Here is a 17625-nt window from a genome sequence, read left to right as displayed (position 1 = left end):
CTGACTATGCATAATCTCGCACCACAGATCCTATTTTTGAGCGCGCTTATGCTGTTTGAACTTATTGAGACTTTTGACTTGCAAAAATCAAGTTATTTCCCACAAAAGCTTATAAATGCTGGCTTATTCTCATGTCACAATGGTTTTATATACAATGCTCAATGTTCTATTGTTTTATTGTTTGTATGTCATGCATAAGGTTTGATGTTTCACTGTTCAAATTATGTTTGTTTTTTCTTCTTATTGTCTTTGGTCTCGAACATGCACTTGATAATACCAGGTCTGTTGGGGCGGCTCCACCGGGCCGTACCTTCCCCCATTTCCCTCTCTTTCTCAGCTTCTCACTAGCTGTCTGTTCCCCCTAACTCTCTTCCCTCGTACCCTCTGCCCCCGCTGGCAGAGGACTACAGATATCGTTCCACTTTCACCCTACACCAATCTTACTCTCCCCCCTTCCCCCCTCCCCCATCCTTCCTTTCCCTGTTCCCCTTCCTTCTCCCCCCCTCTCCCTCTTCTTACTGTATCACTTCAGTATATCCTTGGACACAGTTATTCCAAATTGTTCTGTTCCTTTGTTTTAGAGTTATATATTTTGGTTTTATATATTTGTACTCTCTGACACCAAAACCCCCATACACACGACACAAGTGACCAGTACATCTTGGTTTCCCTTTCTTTATAAGTCCCCGACAACATACACATGTCAATACCAAAACAATCTAGTCAGTTTAAGCTAGCTACGCAAAATGTTAAAGGTTTTCTCTCACCACAAAAGCGCTCAATAGCCTTCCACGATTTCTATAAAAAAAGAGTGGACATTATCATGATACAAGAGACGCACTTTAAAAAATCGAATGAACCCATCCTTTCGAAACTCCATTATGACCAGCATTTTTTGTGCTCAGGCCCGACTAGACATAATGGGGTTTGTATATCTTTTAGAAAAGGTACGTCTTTTGAACTACTTACCAAATATCTTGATAAAGAGGGTCGTTTTCTTGTTTTAATGGGGCTATACTTTGGTAGACCTATAACTCTAGCTAACATTTATGCCCCGAACTGCCCTAAACCTCCCTTCTTCCATAGGGTGATAAACCAGATACTTGATATTTCAAAGGGACCCATCTTCTTAGGGGGCGACTTAAACTTCCCTATTAATCCTGCATTAGACACGTCCTCAGGCAGGTCATATATCAGGAACACCCAGATAAAAGCCAACTGGCGAGCAATATGCTCTATTCCCTTCTTTGACTCTTGGAGAACTACCCACCCATCCACTAAAGATTTCTCCTTTTTTTCAAACCCACAACACACTTACACACGTATCGATTATATCTTCTGTGAACAAAGTATGCTTCCCTCCCTTGTTGACTCTAGACTATACCATACTACATGGTCTGACCATAGCATGGTCTGTTCCACCTTTATTTGGACCTCTAAACCAGGATTCCAACAACGTTGGAAACTAAATGATCAGATTTTCTTAGACCCCTTAATAGTCACCGATATAGCAGAGAAAACCACAGAGTATTTCTCTTTCAACAATCATCTAGACACATCCGCAATAACTAACTGGGAGGCATATAAGTGTTTCATAAGGGGGGTGATTATGGGTCACACGCATAGGCAACGCAAACAGCGTGCTGCTCAATTTGCTTCTCTGACCTCAGAGTTTAATAACTGTGAAAAAGAGCTGAAAAGAAACCCCCAGTCACAATCTTTACTAGCGAGATCACAACTAGCCAGGGAAGCTTTAAACCAATACTTAATACAAAATGCACATATGAGAGCTATCACATCCGAGTCCAAGTTTTTCATTGAAAACAATAAGGCCGGGCGCTTACTGGCGAGATCCTTACGTAAAAAGCGATATATAAAACACATATCACTAAGATTATAGACTCCTCGGGCGTTGCCCATTCTAATAACACTGAAATCGCTAATCAGTTTGCGCAGTACTACACCTCCCTATATAACATTCCCTCCTTAAGTCCAGAAGATAAACAGCAGCGAATAAATTCGTATCTTGATCAGACCCAGCTCCCTAGGCTTTCTGATACCGATATAGAAAATCTAGACAAACAGTTTACTTTACAGGAGTTATTACTAGCCATTAAAGACTTGCCACAAGGAAAAGCACCCGGCCCAGACGGATTCACACCTAAATTTTATCACCTCTTCAAACCCCTTCTTAGCCCCCATCTGCTAGAGATGTACACCTCTATCGACCAGATTAATCAACTTCCGACAACATTACTAGAAGCCACAATCTCGGTGATACCCAAACCGGGCAAGCCACCAGAGAAAGTAACTAATTACCGCCCCATATCGTTAATAAATATCGATATCAAACTATATGCCAAATTGTTAGCCACGAGAATTAGCAAACTCCTTCCCTTTCTGGTGCACCCCGACCAGGTCGGTTTCATCCCTGGAAGGGAAGCTAAGGAGAATACCATTAGAGTCCTGCATACCCTCTCAAGCACTTCTGCCTCCAAGACACCCTTGATGCTTCTCTCTATAGATGCCGAGAAGGCCTTTGACAGGGTGGACTGGGATTTTCTGTGGTCCATCCTGTCAAAGTTTGGGTTTTCATGCACAATGATATCACGCATACAAGCCCTCTATAGTAACCCAACAGCTTTTGTCATGATCAACGGCACACTCTCCCAGGAAATCCCCATAAATAACGGCACACGGTGTAATCATAATATACAGGGCGTCCCCTTTGGTGATCTATTGCAGAAATGTTTCCTATACGCAGATGATGTTATATTTACCCTGCGCTCACCTCTCACCTCAGTCCCGGCCCTACTGGGAGAACTGGAGGAGTATGGATCGGTTTCTAATTTCTCAGTCAATATGAACATGTCAATGATCCTATCACTGTATCTCAATGATGAAGAAACACACTTTATCACAACATACACTTCTTTCCAGATAGCCAAGAAAATAAGGTATCTAGGCATCGACATATCAGCAACACAAACAGAACTATTCTCCCTTAATTATATCCCTTTGCAAGACGAAACCAATAAATTGTTGGAATCCTGGCACAAACAGGGTCGGCTTTCTTGGATGGGACGTATAAATGCAATAAAAATGAGTATTATCCCTAAATTTTTATACCTCTTTCAAGTACTCCCAATAGACATCCCTACACAATTTCTTACACGACAACAAAAAAAATTTGACCAGTTTATCTGGTCGCACAAAAGATCTAGAGTGGCCAGAGAAACACTATTCCTAGATAGAGAAGATGGTGGACTGGGAGCACCTAACTTGATAAACTATTATAGAGCGACACACCTAGCACGCATTGTAGCCTGGAAACATTCCCCTTCTGAAAAACCCTGGGTGCAAATGGAAACCTACCTGGCAGGTGGAATTAACCTAGGTGATCAATGTTGGACTCCACCAAAGTTGAGACCCTCAGAGATTTGGAATGACTATTTCATAGCAACCACTTTCCGCACATGGGATAAACTACTGGCTAGAGATAGCCTGATATCTACGCAGATATCCCCCCTCACCCCTCTATTAAATAACTCCCTTTTCTTAAAATCCCAGACTATCCAAACACCTTTGATTGCAGGTTCCCCTTCTAATATACCAGCACATATTCTCCTTCATGGCGGGTTGATACGTACACAAGCAGAGATAGGTCAATTGCTAGGCCCACCGTTCCATATGTGGTTCCCTTATTTCCAAGTCAGACATGCCATATTCAATAGCCCACACAAAACAACCCTTACCAGACCCCTAACCCCCTTTGAGTCACTGTGTACGTCCCCTTCTATTAAAAGCTCTCATATCTCAATAGTTTACAAATTACTTAGGGGATCTTTTCCCTCTAAAAAACCTGCATTTATTGGTAAATGGGAAAGAGAGCTTGGCATAAACCTACCTGATACTCATTGGAGTCGTATTTTCAGGGAAAATAAAAAGGCTTCCCTTTCACTAACTTTAATAGAAATGAACTTCAAGCTAATGTCAAGATGGTATTTAACACCTCGCCGTCTTCACAGCATTTACCCTAACTTATCCCCCTATTGCTGGAGACATTGCGGCGAGATTGGCACTCTTTCCCATACATGGTGGTCCTGTCCACTCTTACAGACATACTGGAAGGCTGTTGGCGATAAACTCACGAAAACTATAGGAAACACTATCAAACTTACAATTACTATGGTCCTTTTGGGTGATATACCAAAAACCCCATGTCTATATAGGAAGAAGCTTTTGCAGATTATGCTTAACTGTGCTAGACGTCTGATACCCAGGTTTTGGAAAAAAACATAATTTATGCTTACCTGATAAATTCCTTTCTCCTGTAGTGTAGTCAGTCAACGGGTCATCCATTACTTATGGGATATTAACTCCTCCCTAACAGGAAGTGCAAGAGGATCACCCAAGCAGAGCTGCTATATAGCTCCTCCCCTCTACGTCATACCCAGTCATTCGACCGAAAACCAAACGAGAAAGGAGAAACTATAGGGTGCAGTGGTGACTGGAGTAAAATTTAAAATTTAGACCTGCCATAAAAAACAGGGCGGGCCGTGGACTGACTACACTACAGGAGAAAGGAATTTATCAGGTAAGCATAAATTATGTTTTTTCCTGTTAAGTGTAGTCAGTCCACGGGTCATCCATTACTTATGGGATACCAATACCAAAGCTAAAAGTACACAGATGACGGGAGGGACAGGCAGGCTCTTTACACGGAAGGAACCACTGCCTGAAGAACCTTTCTCCCAAAAACAGCCTCCGAAGAAGCAAAAGTGTCAAATTTGTAAAATTTGGAAAAAGTGTGAAGTGAAGACCAAGTTGCAGCCTTGTAAATCTGTTCAACAGAGGCCTCATTCTTAAAGGCCCAAGTGGAAGCCACAGCTCTAGTAGAATGAGCTGTAATTCTTTCACGAGGCTGCTGTCCAGCAGTCTCATAGGCTAAACGTATTATGCTACAAAGCCAAAAAGAGAGAGAGGTGGCCGAAGCCTTTTGACCTCTCCTCTGTCCAGAATACACGACAAATAGGGAAGAAGTTTGTCGAAAATCTTTAGTTGCCTGTAAATAAAATTTCAGGGCACGGACAACGTCCAGATTGTGCAGGAGTCGTTCCTTCTTTGAAGAAGGGTTAGGACACAATGATGGAACAACAATCTCTTGATTGATATTCCTGTTGGTAACTACCTTAGGTAAGAACCCAGGTTTAGTACGCAGAACTACCTTGTCTGAATGGAAAATCAGATAAGGGGAATCACAATGTAAGGCCGATAACTCAGAGACTCTTCGAGCCGAGGAAATAGCCATTAAAAACAGAACTTTCCAAGATAACAGCTTGATATCAATGGAATGAAGGGGTTCAAACGGAACACCCTGTAAAACGTTAAGAACTAAGTTTAAGCTCCATGGTGGAGCAACAGTTTTAAACACAGGCTTAATCCTGGCCAAAGCCTGACAAAAAGCTTGAACGTCTGGAACTTCTGACAGACGTTTGTGTAAAAGGATGGACAAAGCTGAGATCTGTCCCTTTAACGAACTGGCGGATAAACCCTTTTCTAAACCTTCTTGTAGAAAAGACAATATCCTAGGAATCCTAACCTTACTCCATGAGTAACTCTTGGATTCGCACCAATGCAAGTATTTGCGCCATATTTTATGGTAAATTTTCCTGGTGACAGGCTTCCTAGCCTGTATTAAAGTATCAATCACTGATTCAGAGAATCCACGCTTTGATAGAATCAAGCGTTCAATCTCCAAGCAGTCAGCTTCAGAGAAATTAGATTTGGATGTTTGAAAGGACCCTGCACCAGAAGGTCCTGTCTCAGAGGTAGAGACCATGGTGGACAGGACGACATGTCCACTAGGTCTGCATACCAGGTCCTGCGTGGCCACGCAGGCGCTATTAGAATCACCGATGCTCTCTCCTGGTTGATCCTGGCAATCAATCGAGGAAGCATCGGGAAGGGTGGAAACACATAAGCCATGTTGAAGGCCCAAGGTGCTGACAGAGCATCTATCAGAACTGCTCCCGGGTCTCTGGACCTGGATCCGTAACAAGGAAGTTTGGCGTTCTGACGAGACGCCATGAGATCCAGATCTGGTTTGCCCCAACGCCGAAGTATTTGGGCAAAAACCTCCGGATGAAGTTCCCACTCCCCCCGTATGAAAAGTCTGACGACTTAGAAAATCCGCTTCCCAGTTCTCCACGCCTGGGATGTGGATCGCTGATAGGTGGCAAGAGTGAGACTCTGCCCAGTGAATTATCTTTGAGACTTCCATCATCGCTAGGGGACTCCTTGTTCCTCCCTGATGGTTGATGTAAGCCACAGTCGTGATGTTGTCCGACTGAAACCTGATGAACCTCAGAGCTGCTGAGGCCAAGCCAGAAGAGTATTGAATACTGCTCTTAATTCCAGAATATTTATGGGAAGGAGACTCTCCTCCTGAGACCATGATCCCTGAGTCTTCAGGGAGTTCCAGACAGCGCCCCAACCTATCAGGCTGGCGTCTGTCGTTACAATCGTCCAATCTGGCCTGCTGAAGGGCATCCCCTTGGACAGATGTGGCCGAGAAAGCCACCATAGAAGAGAATTTCTGGTCTCCTGATCCAGATTCAGCATAGGGGACAAATCTGAGTAATCCCCATTCCACTGACTTAGCATGCACAATTGCAGTGGTCTGAGATGCAGGCGTGCAAAGGGTACTATGTCCATTGCCGCTACCATTAAGCCTATTATCTCCATGCATTGAGCCACTGACGGGTGTGGAATGGAATGAAGGACACGGCAAGCATTTAGAAGTTTTGTTAACCTGTCTTCTGTCAGGTAAATTTTCATTTCTACAGAATCTATAAGAGTCCCTAAGAAGGGAACTCTTGTGAGTGGCAATAGAGAACTCTTTCCTTCGTTCACTTTCCAGCCATGAGACCTTAGAAATGCCAGTACAAACTCTGTATGAGACTTGGCAGTTTGGAGACTTGACGCTTGTATCAGAATGTCGTCTAGGTACGGAGCTACCGATATTCCTCGCGGTCTTAGTACCGCCAGAAGAGAACCCAGAACCTTTGTAAAGATTCTTGGAGCAGTAGCTAACCCGAAGGGAAGAGCTACAAACTGGTAATGCCTGTCTAGGAAGGCAAATCTTAGGTACCGGTAATGATCTTTGTGAATCGGTATGTGCAGGTAGGCATCCTTCAAATCCACTGTGGTCATGTACTGACCCTTTTGGATCATGGGTAGGATTGTCCGAAGAGTTTCCATTTTGAACGATGGAACTCTTAGAAATTTGTTTAGGATCTTTAAATCCAAGATTGGTCTGAAGGTTCCTTCCTTCTTGGGAACCACAAACAGATTTGAGTAAAACCCTTGTCCGTGCTCCGACCGCGGAACCGGGTGGATCACTCCCATTAGTAAAAGATCTTGTACACAGTGTAGAAACGCCTCTTTCTTTATCTGGTTTGTTGACAACCTTGAAAGATGAAATCTCCCTTTTGGAGGAGAAGCTTTGAAGTCCAGAAGATATCCCTGAGATATGATCTCTAACGCCCAGGGATCCTGGACATCTCTTGCCCAAGCCTGGGCGAAGAGAGAAAGTCTGCCCCCTACTAGATCCGTTTCCGGATTGGGGGCCCTCACTTCATGCTGTCTTAGGGGCAGCAGCAGGTTTTCTGGCCTGCTTGCCCTTGTTCCAGGTCTGGTTAGGTTTCCAGCCCTGTCTGAATCGAGCAACAGATCCTTCCTGTTTTGGAGCGGAGGAAGTTGATGCTGCTCCTGCCTTGAAGTTACGAAAGGCACGAAAATTAGACTGTCTAGCCCTTGGTTTGGCTCTGTCTTGAGGCAGGGCATGGCCCTTACCTCCAGTAATGCCAGCGATAATTTCTTTCAAACCGGGCCCGAATAATGTCTGCCCTTTGAAAGGTATGTTAAGCAATTTAGATTTAGAAGTCACATCGGCTGACCAGGATTTTAGCCACAGCGCTCTGCGCGCCTGAATGGCGAATCCGGAATTCTTAGCCGTAAGTTTAGTTAGATGTACTACGGCATCAGAAATAAATGAATTAGCTAGCTTAAGGGCTTTAAGCTTGTTTGTAATCTCATCCAATGGAGCTGATTCAAGGGTCTCTTCCAGAGACTCAAACCAGAATGCCGCCGCAGCCGTGACAGGCGCAATGCATGCGAGTGGTTGTAATATAAAACCTTGTTGAGTAAACATTTTCTTAAGGTAACCCTCTAACTTTTTATCCATTGGATCTGAAAAGGCACAGCTATCCTCCACCGGGATAGTGGTACGCTTAGCCAGAGTAGAAACTGCTCCCTCCACCTTAGGGACCGTCTGCCATAAGTCCCGTGTGGAGGCGTCTATTGGAAACATTTTTCTAAATATAGGAGGGGGGGAAAAGGGTACACCGGGCCTATCCCACTCCTTGGTAATAATCTCTGTAAGCCTCTTAGGTATAGGAAAGACGTCAGTACACGCCGGTACCGCATAGTATCTATCCAGCCTACATAATTTCTCTGGGATTGCAACCGTGTTACAATCATTCAGAGCCGCTAATACCTCCCCTAATAGTACACGGAGGTTCTCAAGCTTAAATTTAAAATTTGAAATGTCTGAATCCAGTCTATTTGGATCAGATCCGTCACCTACAGAATGAAGCTCACCGTCTTCATGCTCTGCCACTTGTGACGCAGTATCAGACATGGCTCTAACATTATCAGCGTACTCTGTTCTCACCCCAGAGTGGTCGCGTTTACCTCTAAGTTCTGGCAATTTAGATAAAACTTCAGTCATAACATTAGCCATGTCTTGTAAAGTGATTTGTAATGGCCGCCCTGATGTACTTGGCGCCACAATATCACGCACCTCCCGAGCGGGAGATGCAGGTACTGACACGTGAGAAGAGTTAGTCGGCATAACTTTCCCCTCAATGTCTGGTGAAATTTTCTTGACATGTACAGATTGGCTTTTATTTAAAGTAGCATCAATGCAATTAGTACACAAATTTCTATTGGGCTCCACATTGGTCTTAGAACATATTGCACAAAGAGATTCCTCTGTGTCAGACATGTTTAAACAGACTAGCAATTAGACTAGCAAGCTTGGAAAATACTTTTTAAACAATTTTCAAGTAATATAAAAAACGTTACTGTGCCTTTAAGAAGCACACAAAAACTGTCACAGTTGAAATAACAAATAACCGGATTAGTTATAGAAACCAATTTTTTACAGTAAAAGCATTGATTTAGCAAAGGAATGCACCCACTAGCAAATGGATGATTAACCCCTTAATACCGGAAAAAACGTATAACAATAAAATATAAACGTTTTATCACAGTCAAAGCACAGTCTCACAGGTCTGCTGTGAGTGATTACCTCCCTCAAAACTAGTTTTGGAGACCCCTGAGCTCTGTAGAGACGTCCTGGATCATGCAGGGAGAATAATGGAGACTTGTGACTGAATTTCTACTCCGTAGAAAAGCGCCAAAATAGGCCCCTCCCACTCATAATACAACAGTGGGGAAGCTCAATAAACTGACTTTATTTAAAATAAACGACAGCCAAGTGGAAAATAATGCCCATAAAATTTTTCACCAAGTACCTCAGAGAAAAAAAACGATTAACCTGCCAGTAAACGTTTTAATATAAATATATGAAATGATATTAAAAGCCTGTTGCTAGTCGCTCTCACTGCAGAAAGGCTATAAGTTATATGTATACAGTATTTTCTTAGTGAAGTGCCATTCCCCAGAAATACCTCAGTGCCAACATACATACATAACAGCCTGATACCAGTTGCTACTACTGCATTTAAGGCTGTACTTACATTTTAACGGTATTAGCAGTATTTTCTCAGTCAATTCCATTCCTTAGAAAATAATATACTGCAACATACCTCTTTGCAGGTGAACCCTGCCCGCTGTCCCCTGTTCTGAAGTTACCCCGCTCCTCAGAAGGCCGAGAACAGCAAATGGATCTTAGTTACGTCCACTAAGATCATACACAAACTCAGGCAGATTCTTCTTCTAATGCTGCCTGAGAAAAAACAACACACTCCGGTGCCGTTTAAAATAACAAACTTTTGATTGAAGAAATAAAAACTAAGTCTTAATAACCACTGTCCTCTCACACATTCTATCGATTAGTTAGGTGCAAGAGAATGACTGGGTATGACGTAGAGGGGAGGAGCTATATAGCAGCTCTGCTTGGGTGATCCTCTTGCACTTCCTGTTAGGGAGGAGTTAATATCCCATAAGTAATGGATGACCCGTGGACTGACTACACTTAACAGGAGAAAGATATAGTTCCATCATATGAGATGTGGATGAGAGAAGTTAATCATATTTTAGAATTGGAGAAAATCCATTACACTTATGTTGGTAAAAAGGACTTCATTGCAGATGTGATATTTCTTTGGGAACAAGATCTATGCTAATTACACTAAGCTGAGCCGTACTAAGGTGCTGGTTGTGTTAATTGATTATGCCAGAATGTACTGTGTTCATATGCTCCTGTTTTTTATTTGTACTAATGTTCTTATTTATGTTAGTTGTTGAGTTATACTTGTAAAAGAAATTTCCTTCTGCTGAATGATTATGTAACTGTAATATTTGCGATTTCAATAAAAAGATTTATCGTAAAAACAAAAACAAAACATAAATACACATGTATACACATACATAGACACCTATGTATACACATCACCAGCAAAAAGATTACGACTCACTGAAGGCTCAGATGATAGTTAGACATAAAGTGTTTTTTAAAATAAGGTATGTACAAAGGGTTTTTTTTAGACATAATGCTATTGCACACTTAATAGAGTACAGTATAGTGTACGTATAACTATTACATGCACTGGGAAACCAAAAAAATAGTGTGACTCCCTTTATTGCTATATTCGCTTTATTGCGGTGGTCTGGAACCAAACCCCAAATATCTCAGAGGTATGCCTGTATATATATATATATATATATATATATATATATATACACACACACACATACATACACACACATATTTAGACATATACATAATAGCCCTTTCCAGTCAAATACCTTGTCACATACCATATACCTTTATACCTTTAACAAAAAAAAAGTTTGTTAAAGGTCTTCAGTCTCGCTAACCCAACAAGCGCAAATTTTGTTTGTGCTCAAGTGCACCCGTTTACTTTCAGATTGTAATATGCACACAAGTTAGCACGGACCTGCACTAACTTTAGTGCGCCACTAGTAATGTAGCACTTTATTGGGAGGTAAATCTCAGCAGATGGAAAACTCCTTTCAAGAGTAATATTCATATTTAGTACTTTAGAAGATATGACTGTGCCACCCATTTGACTCTGTAAAAGGAAATCATCCTTTGCATAGAAACTTCAGAATAATTAAACAGTTTGAAAAAAATAAACTTTGTGCGCTGGAGACAGACACTCAAATTCAGCAAAAATAAAGATTTCAGAGAGGCAGGTTTACTGCAAAATTGTCACCAGTTAAACTAAGGAGTAAGCGCACATACCCCTAGAATTACAATATATGTGATCAAAATATAAAAAAATATATATAAAACAGGTCTCTTACGTACTAAGCAAAAGGTATATTGTATCGTTTCTGAAGCAAACCTTGTTCTCCTTCTGAAGAATATTTTATTCTTTTGTTCCTCAAAGATAAAAGGCAATAGGTATCAATGTATCAAATTGTCACAATGGATACTCACATGCTTTGGAACACGCTATATTTAATCCGGCATGCGGTAAAACCACTACAGAATTCTTAGATTTACAGGTAAGCAAAATCTTGTAATTTATTTAGGGCTAGATTACAAGTGAAGCGGCAGCAGAACGAGGCTCCCATTGGAGCCTATGGAAGTGCGCTCTTGTGAGCGCAATGCTTCCTAGCTCGCATTCGCATTACGCTTAACTTGTAATACCAGCACACATTAGCATGCGCTGGTGTTACTCAGTGGAGCACTAATTTCGCTTGCGCGCAAGCGATATTTAGAGCTCCACTTGTAATCTGGCCAACAACAGAATCAATGTTAAAGGGATACTAAACCCATTTTTTTATTTTATGATTCGGATAGAGCATGCAGTTTTAAGCAACTTTCTAATTTACTCCTATTGTCAATTATTCTTTGTTCTCTTGCTATCTTTATTTGAAAAAGCAGGAATGTAAGCTTAAGATCCGGGCCCATTTTTGGTTCAGCACCTGGGTAGCGCTTGCTGATTGGTGTTTAAATGTAGCAAGCCAATCAGGAAGCTCTACTCAGTTGTGAACCAAAAATGAGCTGGCTCCTAACCAGAATAAAGATACCAAGAGAACAAAGAAAAAATGATAATAGGTATAAATTAAAAAGTTGCTTAAAATTGCATGCTCTATCTGAATCATGAAAGAAAAAAAATGACCAAGGACGTGCCAGGCACGTCCTACAAAAAGTGTCAGTTAATGATTAAGGGCGTGCCTGGCACGTCATCTGGGGTTTCAAGCGCTGGAAGAGCTTTCAGGGTATTGCAGTGATGCCTCGAGGCATCCTGCAATACCCTTTTTTTAGCCTATGATGCAGAGAGAGCCACTCTGTGGCCCTCTCTGCATCGGCCAGTGATGGTGCCGATCGTTGCTGGGTGGGATCCGCAGCAGGGAGGCGGGTGGGCGGCCCATCGTTGGAGGGACTTCCGGATCCTGTCCCTGCAGTGCACGCAAGTCAGAGGGAGCATTCGGGGGGAGTGTGCACGCTACATTAAGTTGGTTGAGGGAGAGGGAGGGAAAGAGAGGGAAATAAATTATTGTAAAGGGATCTAGGAGGGGGTAGGGTATTGAGGGGGGGGGCAGCTACACTGCAGAAAATTGGGTTTTGTTTTTATTTATTATAAAAAAAAAAAAATCCATTATTTTTTAGCAAACTGTCTGCCAGTACCCAAGATGGTGGGTGGAAAAATAGGTAGAGGGGGGAAGGTTAGAGAGCTGTAACGGGGGGGGGGGGGTCATGAGGTTGGTGGCTAAGCTTGGATCCATGACTGCAGAATAAATATAATTTTTTTTATTTTTTTTTAAATGCCTTTTACTTAAGATGGCGGTGACAATTGTGAGGTGGGGGAGGAAAGAGAGCTGTTTGAGGGGGGTCAGGGAGGGATCAGGGGGTGGGATGTGTCAGGTGGGAGGCTGATCTCTACACTAAAGCTAAAATTAACCTTACAAGCTACCTAATAAACACCTTAACAAGTGTGGTGCGCAGCAGCATTTAGCGGCCTTCTAATTACCAAAAAACTATTCCAAAGCCATATATGTCTGCTATTTCTGAACAAAGGGGATGCCAGAGAAGCATTTACAACCATTTGTGCCATAATTGCACAAACTGTTTGTAAATAATTTCAGTGAGAAACCTAAAGTTTGTGAAAATTTGATCGCATTTGGCGGTGAAATGGTGGCATGAAATATACCAAAATGGGCCTAGATCAATACTTTGGGTTGTCTACTAAAAACAATATATACATGTGAAGGGTTATTCAGAGATTCCTGACAGATATCAGTGTTCCAATGTAACTATCACTAATTTGGGGGGGGGGGGAATGGTTTGGAAATAGCAAAGAGCTACTTGTATTTATTGCCCTATAACTTGCAAAAAAAAGCAAAGAACATGTAAACATTGGGTATTTCTACACTCAGGACAAAATTTAGAAACTATTTAGCATGGGTGTTTTTTGGTGGTTGTAGATGTGTAACAGATTTTGGGGGTCAAAGTTAGAAAAAGTGTGTTTTTTTCCATTTTTTCATCATATTTTATCATTTTTTTTATAGTAATTTATAAGATACAATAAAAATAATAGTATCTTAGAAAGTCCATTTAATGGCGAGAAAAACAGTAAATAATATGTGTGGGTACAGTAAATGAGTAAGAGGAAAATTACAGCTAAACACAAACACCGCAGAAATTTAAAAATAGCCCTGGCCCCTAACGGTAAGAAAATTGAAAATCGGTCTGGTCACTAAGGGGTTAAAGGGACATGTTACCAATATGCTAAATCACTTGATAGTGATGCAGTATATTTGTAAAAAGCTAACTAGAAAATATCACATGAACATGTCTATGTAAAAAGAGAAGATATTTTACCTCTTATGTTTCATTAATTTATGAGAGTAAGTGCTCTGTGATCAGTTATCCTTTAGCTACACTTCTTACTGTCATTGTAACAGTCAATCAGTATTATCAGTGATGAGTTCACACTTTGCTTTACTATGATCTTGTGGGACTTCACCATAATCTTTTGAGACTACATAGTAAACCTCCTTAAAATGAGGAGTGAAATAAAGTGCCTGCAAATGCAAGCATGTTCATGGTAGGTCCCAGGACAAGCAACCTGATTGGATGCTTAAAGTCCCTTTGCGATAGGATGTTGTTACTGAGAAATGTAACAATGTAAAATATCTTCCTTTCATTACATAGAGATGTTCATGTGATATTTTGTAATCAGTCTTTTAAAGATACGCAACATCACTTTCAAATGATTCAACATTTGGGTCTTATGTCCCTTTAAAACATCATTTAGTGAGGGTCTTATATTAGTGGTAGCACCTAAGTGCAGTCACTCGAGAGGCAGAGTGGTGCCAGCTACACAGAAAGCTTTATGTGCTCCATTTAGGCACCTAAGTGACACAATGGCCAAAAGTGTACCAATCCAACACTCGTTTTGCAGACACCTTGAAGTCCAGGATTCTTTAGTGGTTTTACCACCACACAACTTTTTATAAAGAGCTTGTATTAGTGCCAAAGCATGTGAGTAGACAGTGTGACGATTTAAAATATTGACACATATATTCTACAGTGTTAAACTACAATTGATTGCATTTTATATTTGATAAACAAAAAATAAATAAAAAAAACTTCAGAAGGAGAACTTGGATACTGGGGTCTTGCTATAAGGGCCATTTTTTATAATGTTGTATTTATTTTGGATTGTGATTTTATTAGACACTTTCATATACCTATAAAGTATACAAGATATTTCACCAAGACACTGCCCATGGCTACCTGCTTAGATAAACTGATTCTGCCACTTTATTGCTTCCTCTACTTAGCATCTTGTACAACATATCTCATTAAATCTGAAAACTGATTATATTACACAATGTAAGCATATATTTGTAAAAGTTTTCATGTGTGCTTTGTATAATTACTTTTAGTTCGGTCTAATCTTTTATGGTACATTGTTTGCAGGAGAAGACGTTGTACCACCTTCTGTAACTCTACTAAGCAGTGGACAACCTATAACCAACTCCTTCCCGATACACATCATGTGTTTGGTCAGCAATTTCTTTCCAGAAATTATTGAGGTCACTTGGAAACTGAATGGCCAAAAACTCAAAGGGGACATCTCTATAGGACCTCTGATCTTAGCAGAAGACAATTTCTATAGTATGACTACTATCCTAGAGATGCCACACCACCATATGAAAAATCTCACTTCCTTGTCCTGCGAAGTGCGTCATGACTCCTCTCGGACTTTAATCTCCAAAAATCTCTATGAATGTCTTACAGAAATCTAAACTCAAATTCAAATTCATGGACATAAAGCCTAAACGATTATTACTTAGAACTTTCTTATGAGGCTTCCGGAATGTACTGAACCACCAAGGATACTTTCAACATTGAGACACTTGATTTTCATTTTGCTAAGAATATGTTTACAACTTATTCCTGTGCACACAATGATCAGACCACTGAATAAAAGGAATACTCCTATATCTACAAAAATGTAAAGTATACAAACTATGGATACAAGTATATTACAAATATAGCAGCAGAATAAAAGGATGTAAACTACTGGAACTATGAATTACCACCTAAATGACTTGACTTAAAAACACATTTAGGTTAATCATGGCTACATTTTGGAGTAAATTGACTTGAACATTGGTCTTGATGTCTTGGTGGTAAAACTGGAAAATTTTCTAGTAAATTAATTTCATTTCACTACTGTTTAAAAAATAAAAATAAAAAAACATTTTATGGGGAATTTCGTTCTGAGTTTAATATTCCTTCAAGTGAAATGGTTTGGGTCTCTTATGCCAAAGTAATTGTTAACTAATAAAGTTGCGAGTTTAAGCAAAAAAAAAAAAAATTGTCTTGAGTTTTAAAGAAAAGAAAAAAAAAATAAAGAAAAAGAATAATAGAAAATAACATAAAACATGGGACCAATAATACCAGGTACCTAAAGGGTTTAGCATGACATTTACAGGGCATTTAAACCACAGATACAAAGCTGAAACACAGATGAAAACGTTAAAATTAATTTGTAATTTGATGCTGAAAAGGCAACAGAGAACAGCAATATGAAGGAGACAATAATTACATGTTCACAAAAGACTTTATGGCAGGTCAGTTTGAAAGAAAATAGGGTGAATCCAAGAGTGTCAGTAATTAAACTGGGAGAGGGAGCATAGGAAGAGGGGCGGTCAAAAGAGGAAGAAATACAAAGGTGTGTTGAAGATTTGAAAGGAAATCAATTAAAGGGACACCAAACACTAAATATGTTTCATGCACCTCCCTCTAATAATGGGAGCTGCCATTTTGAAACCTAGGTTACACTGCAGGTGAAGGAGAATTGCTGCACATTTGCAAATACATCAGCACTGGAATGTAGTGAAAGCTATATGTCAACATGGTGGCACCCATGACTAGAGCGGGGCAGGGAATAACCTCAATACCATGCATATAAAATGTATATAGGGCTAGATTACAAGCGGAGCGACAATTTATTGCGCACCCGTAATCAGGAAAATTCGCCTGTTTACAAGTGTCTGGTTATTGCAACCACGAGCTCGAGGTCAGACATCTGGTTAGTTTTCAAAATAACCCCCAAAGTAAAGAATATTCTTTTTTTTTATTAAAAAATGATCTTTTTTTAAATAAAACCCCCTGCAAAAAGCAGTTATGAGGGGTTTAAGTTGGCGGGAGTGGGGTGTTAGAAAAAAACGGCACTGAAAAGTGCCTTTATATAGCGGTCTATGGTGAACTGTGTGTTCCCTGTAAATATATATGTATATGTGTGTATATTTCTGTGTTAATATGTGTATATACATAAGCATATACATATATATCTACATTTGCTGCCATAGCTGCATGACTTACCCCCTTCCCTGCGCTAGTTCTCATGCCGTGTCTGACAGCAGGAGAACGGAGCTACCACTGGAGCCTATGGAAGGGCACTCTTGTGAGAGTAAAGCTTCCGTGCAATTCAAACACGAGCTCGCGTTTGCATTGCACCTAACTTGTAATACACCAGCACACATTTTGCGCTCCACTTATAATCTAGCCAATAGTGTTTAATGTCCCTTTATTCTCTTGCTAACCTTTGTTTGCAACAATGCACTATTGAGCCAATAACAAGAGACACATCTGTGCAGCCACCAATCAACAGTTAGCTCCCTGATGTGCATTGATGCTTTTGAAGCTACCTATGTATGTTTTACAAAAAAAGATACCAAAGAGAATGAAGCAAATTGTTTAAAATTGTAATTTGAGGCCGATTTAACACGCAATGCAGCTCCTTAACTCATTCGCTACCTCTGAGGCGGCGGACAGAAATCATCCTGATCAGATATGATCGGGATGATTGACACCCCCTGCTA

The 17625-nt window shown here is 40.7% G+C and overlaps 1 protein-coding gene across 1 annotated transcript in view; it reads left to right on the top strand.

The window, feature by feature from the left end:
• The window catches only part of LOC128642726 (immunoglobulin lambda-1 light chain-like), a 68398-nt gene extending 52559 nt beyond the window's left edge, over positions 1-15839 (top strand). Inside the window, exon 4 of the mRNA XM_053695505.1 lies at positions 15212-15839. Within this exon, the coding sequence (XP_053551480.1) occupies positions 15212-15540 (329 nt within the window). The 3' untranslated portion in view covers positions 15541-15839. The remainder of the gene's footprint in view (positions 1-15211) is intronic.
• Positions 15840-17625: the final 1786 nt, after the last annotated feature.

This window comes from Bombina bombina, chromosome 12, assembly GCF_027579735.1.
Source record: "Bombina bombina isolate aBomBom1 chromosome 12, aBomBom1.pri, whole genome shotgun sequence".
Classification (NCBI taxonomy): domain Eukaryota; kingdom Metazoa; phylum Chordata; class Amphibia; order Anura; family Bombinatoridae; genus Bombina; species Bombina bombina.
This window is presented reverse-complemented; position numbering and strand designations above follow the sequence as displayed.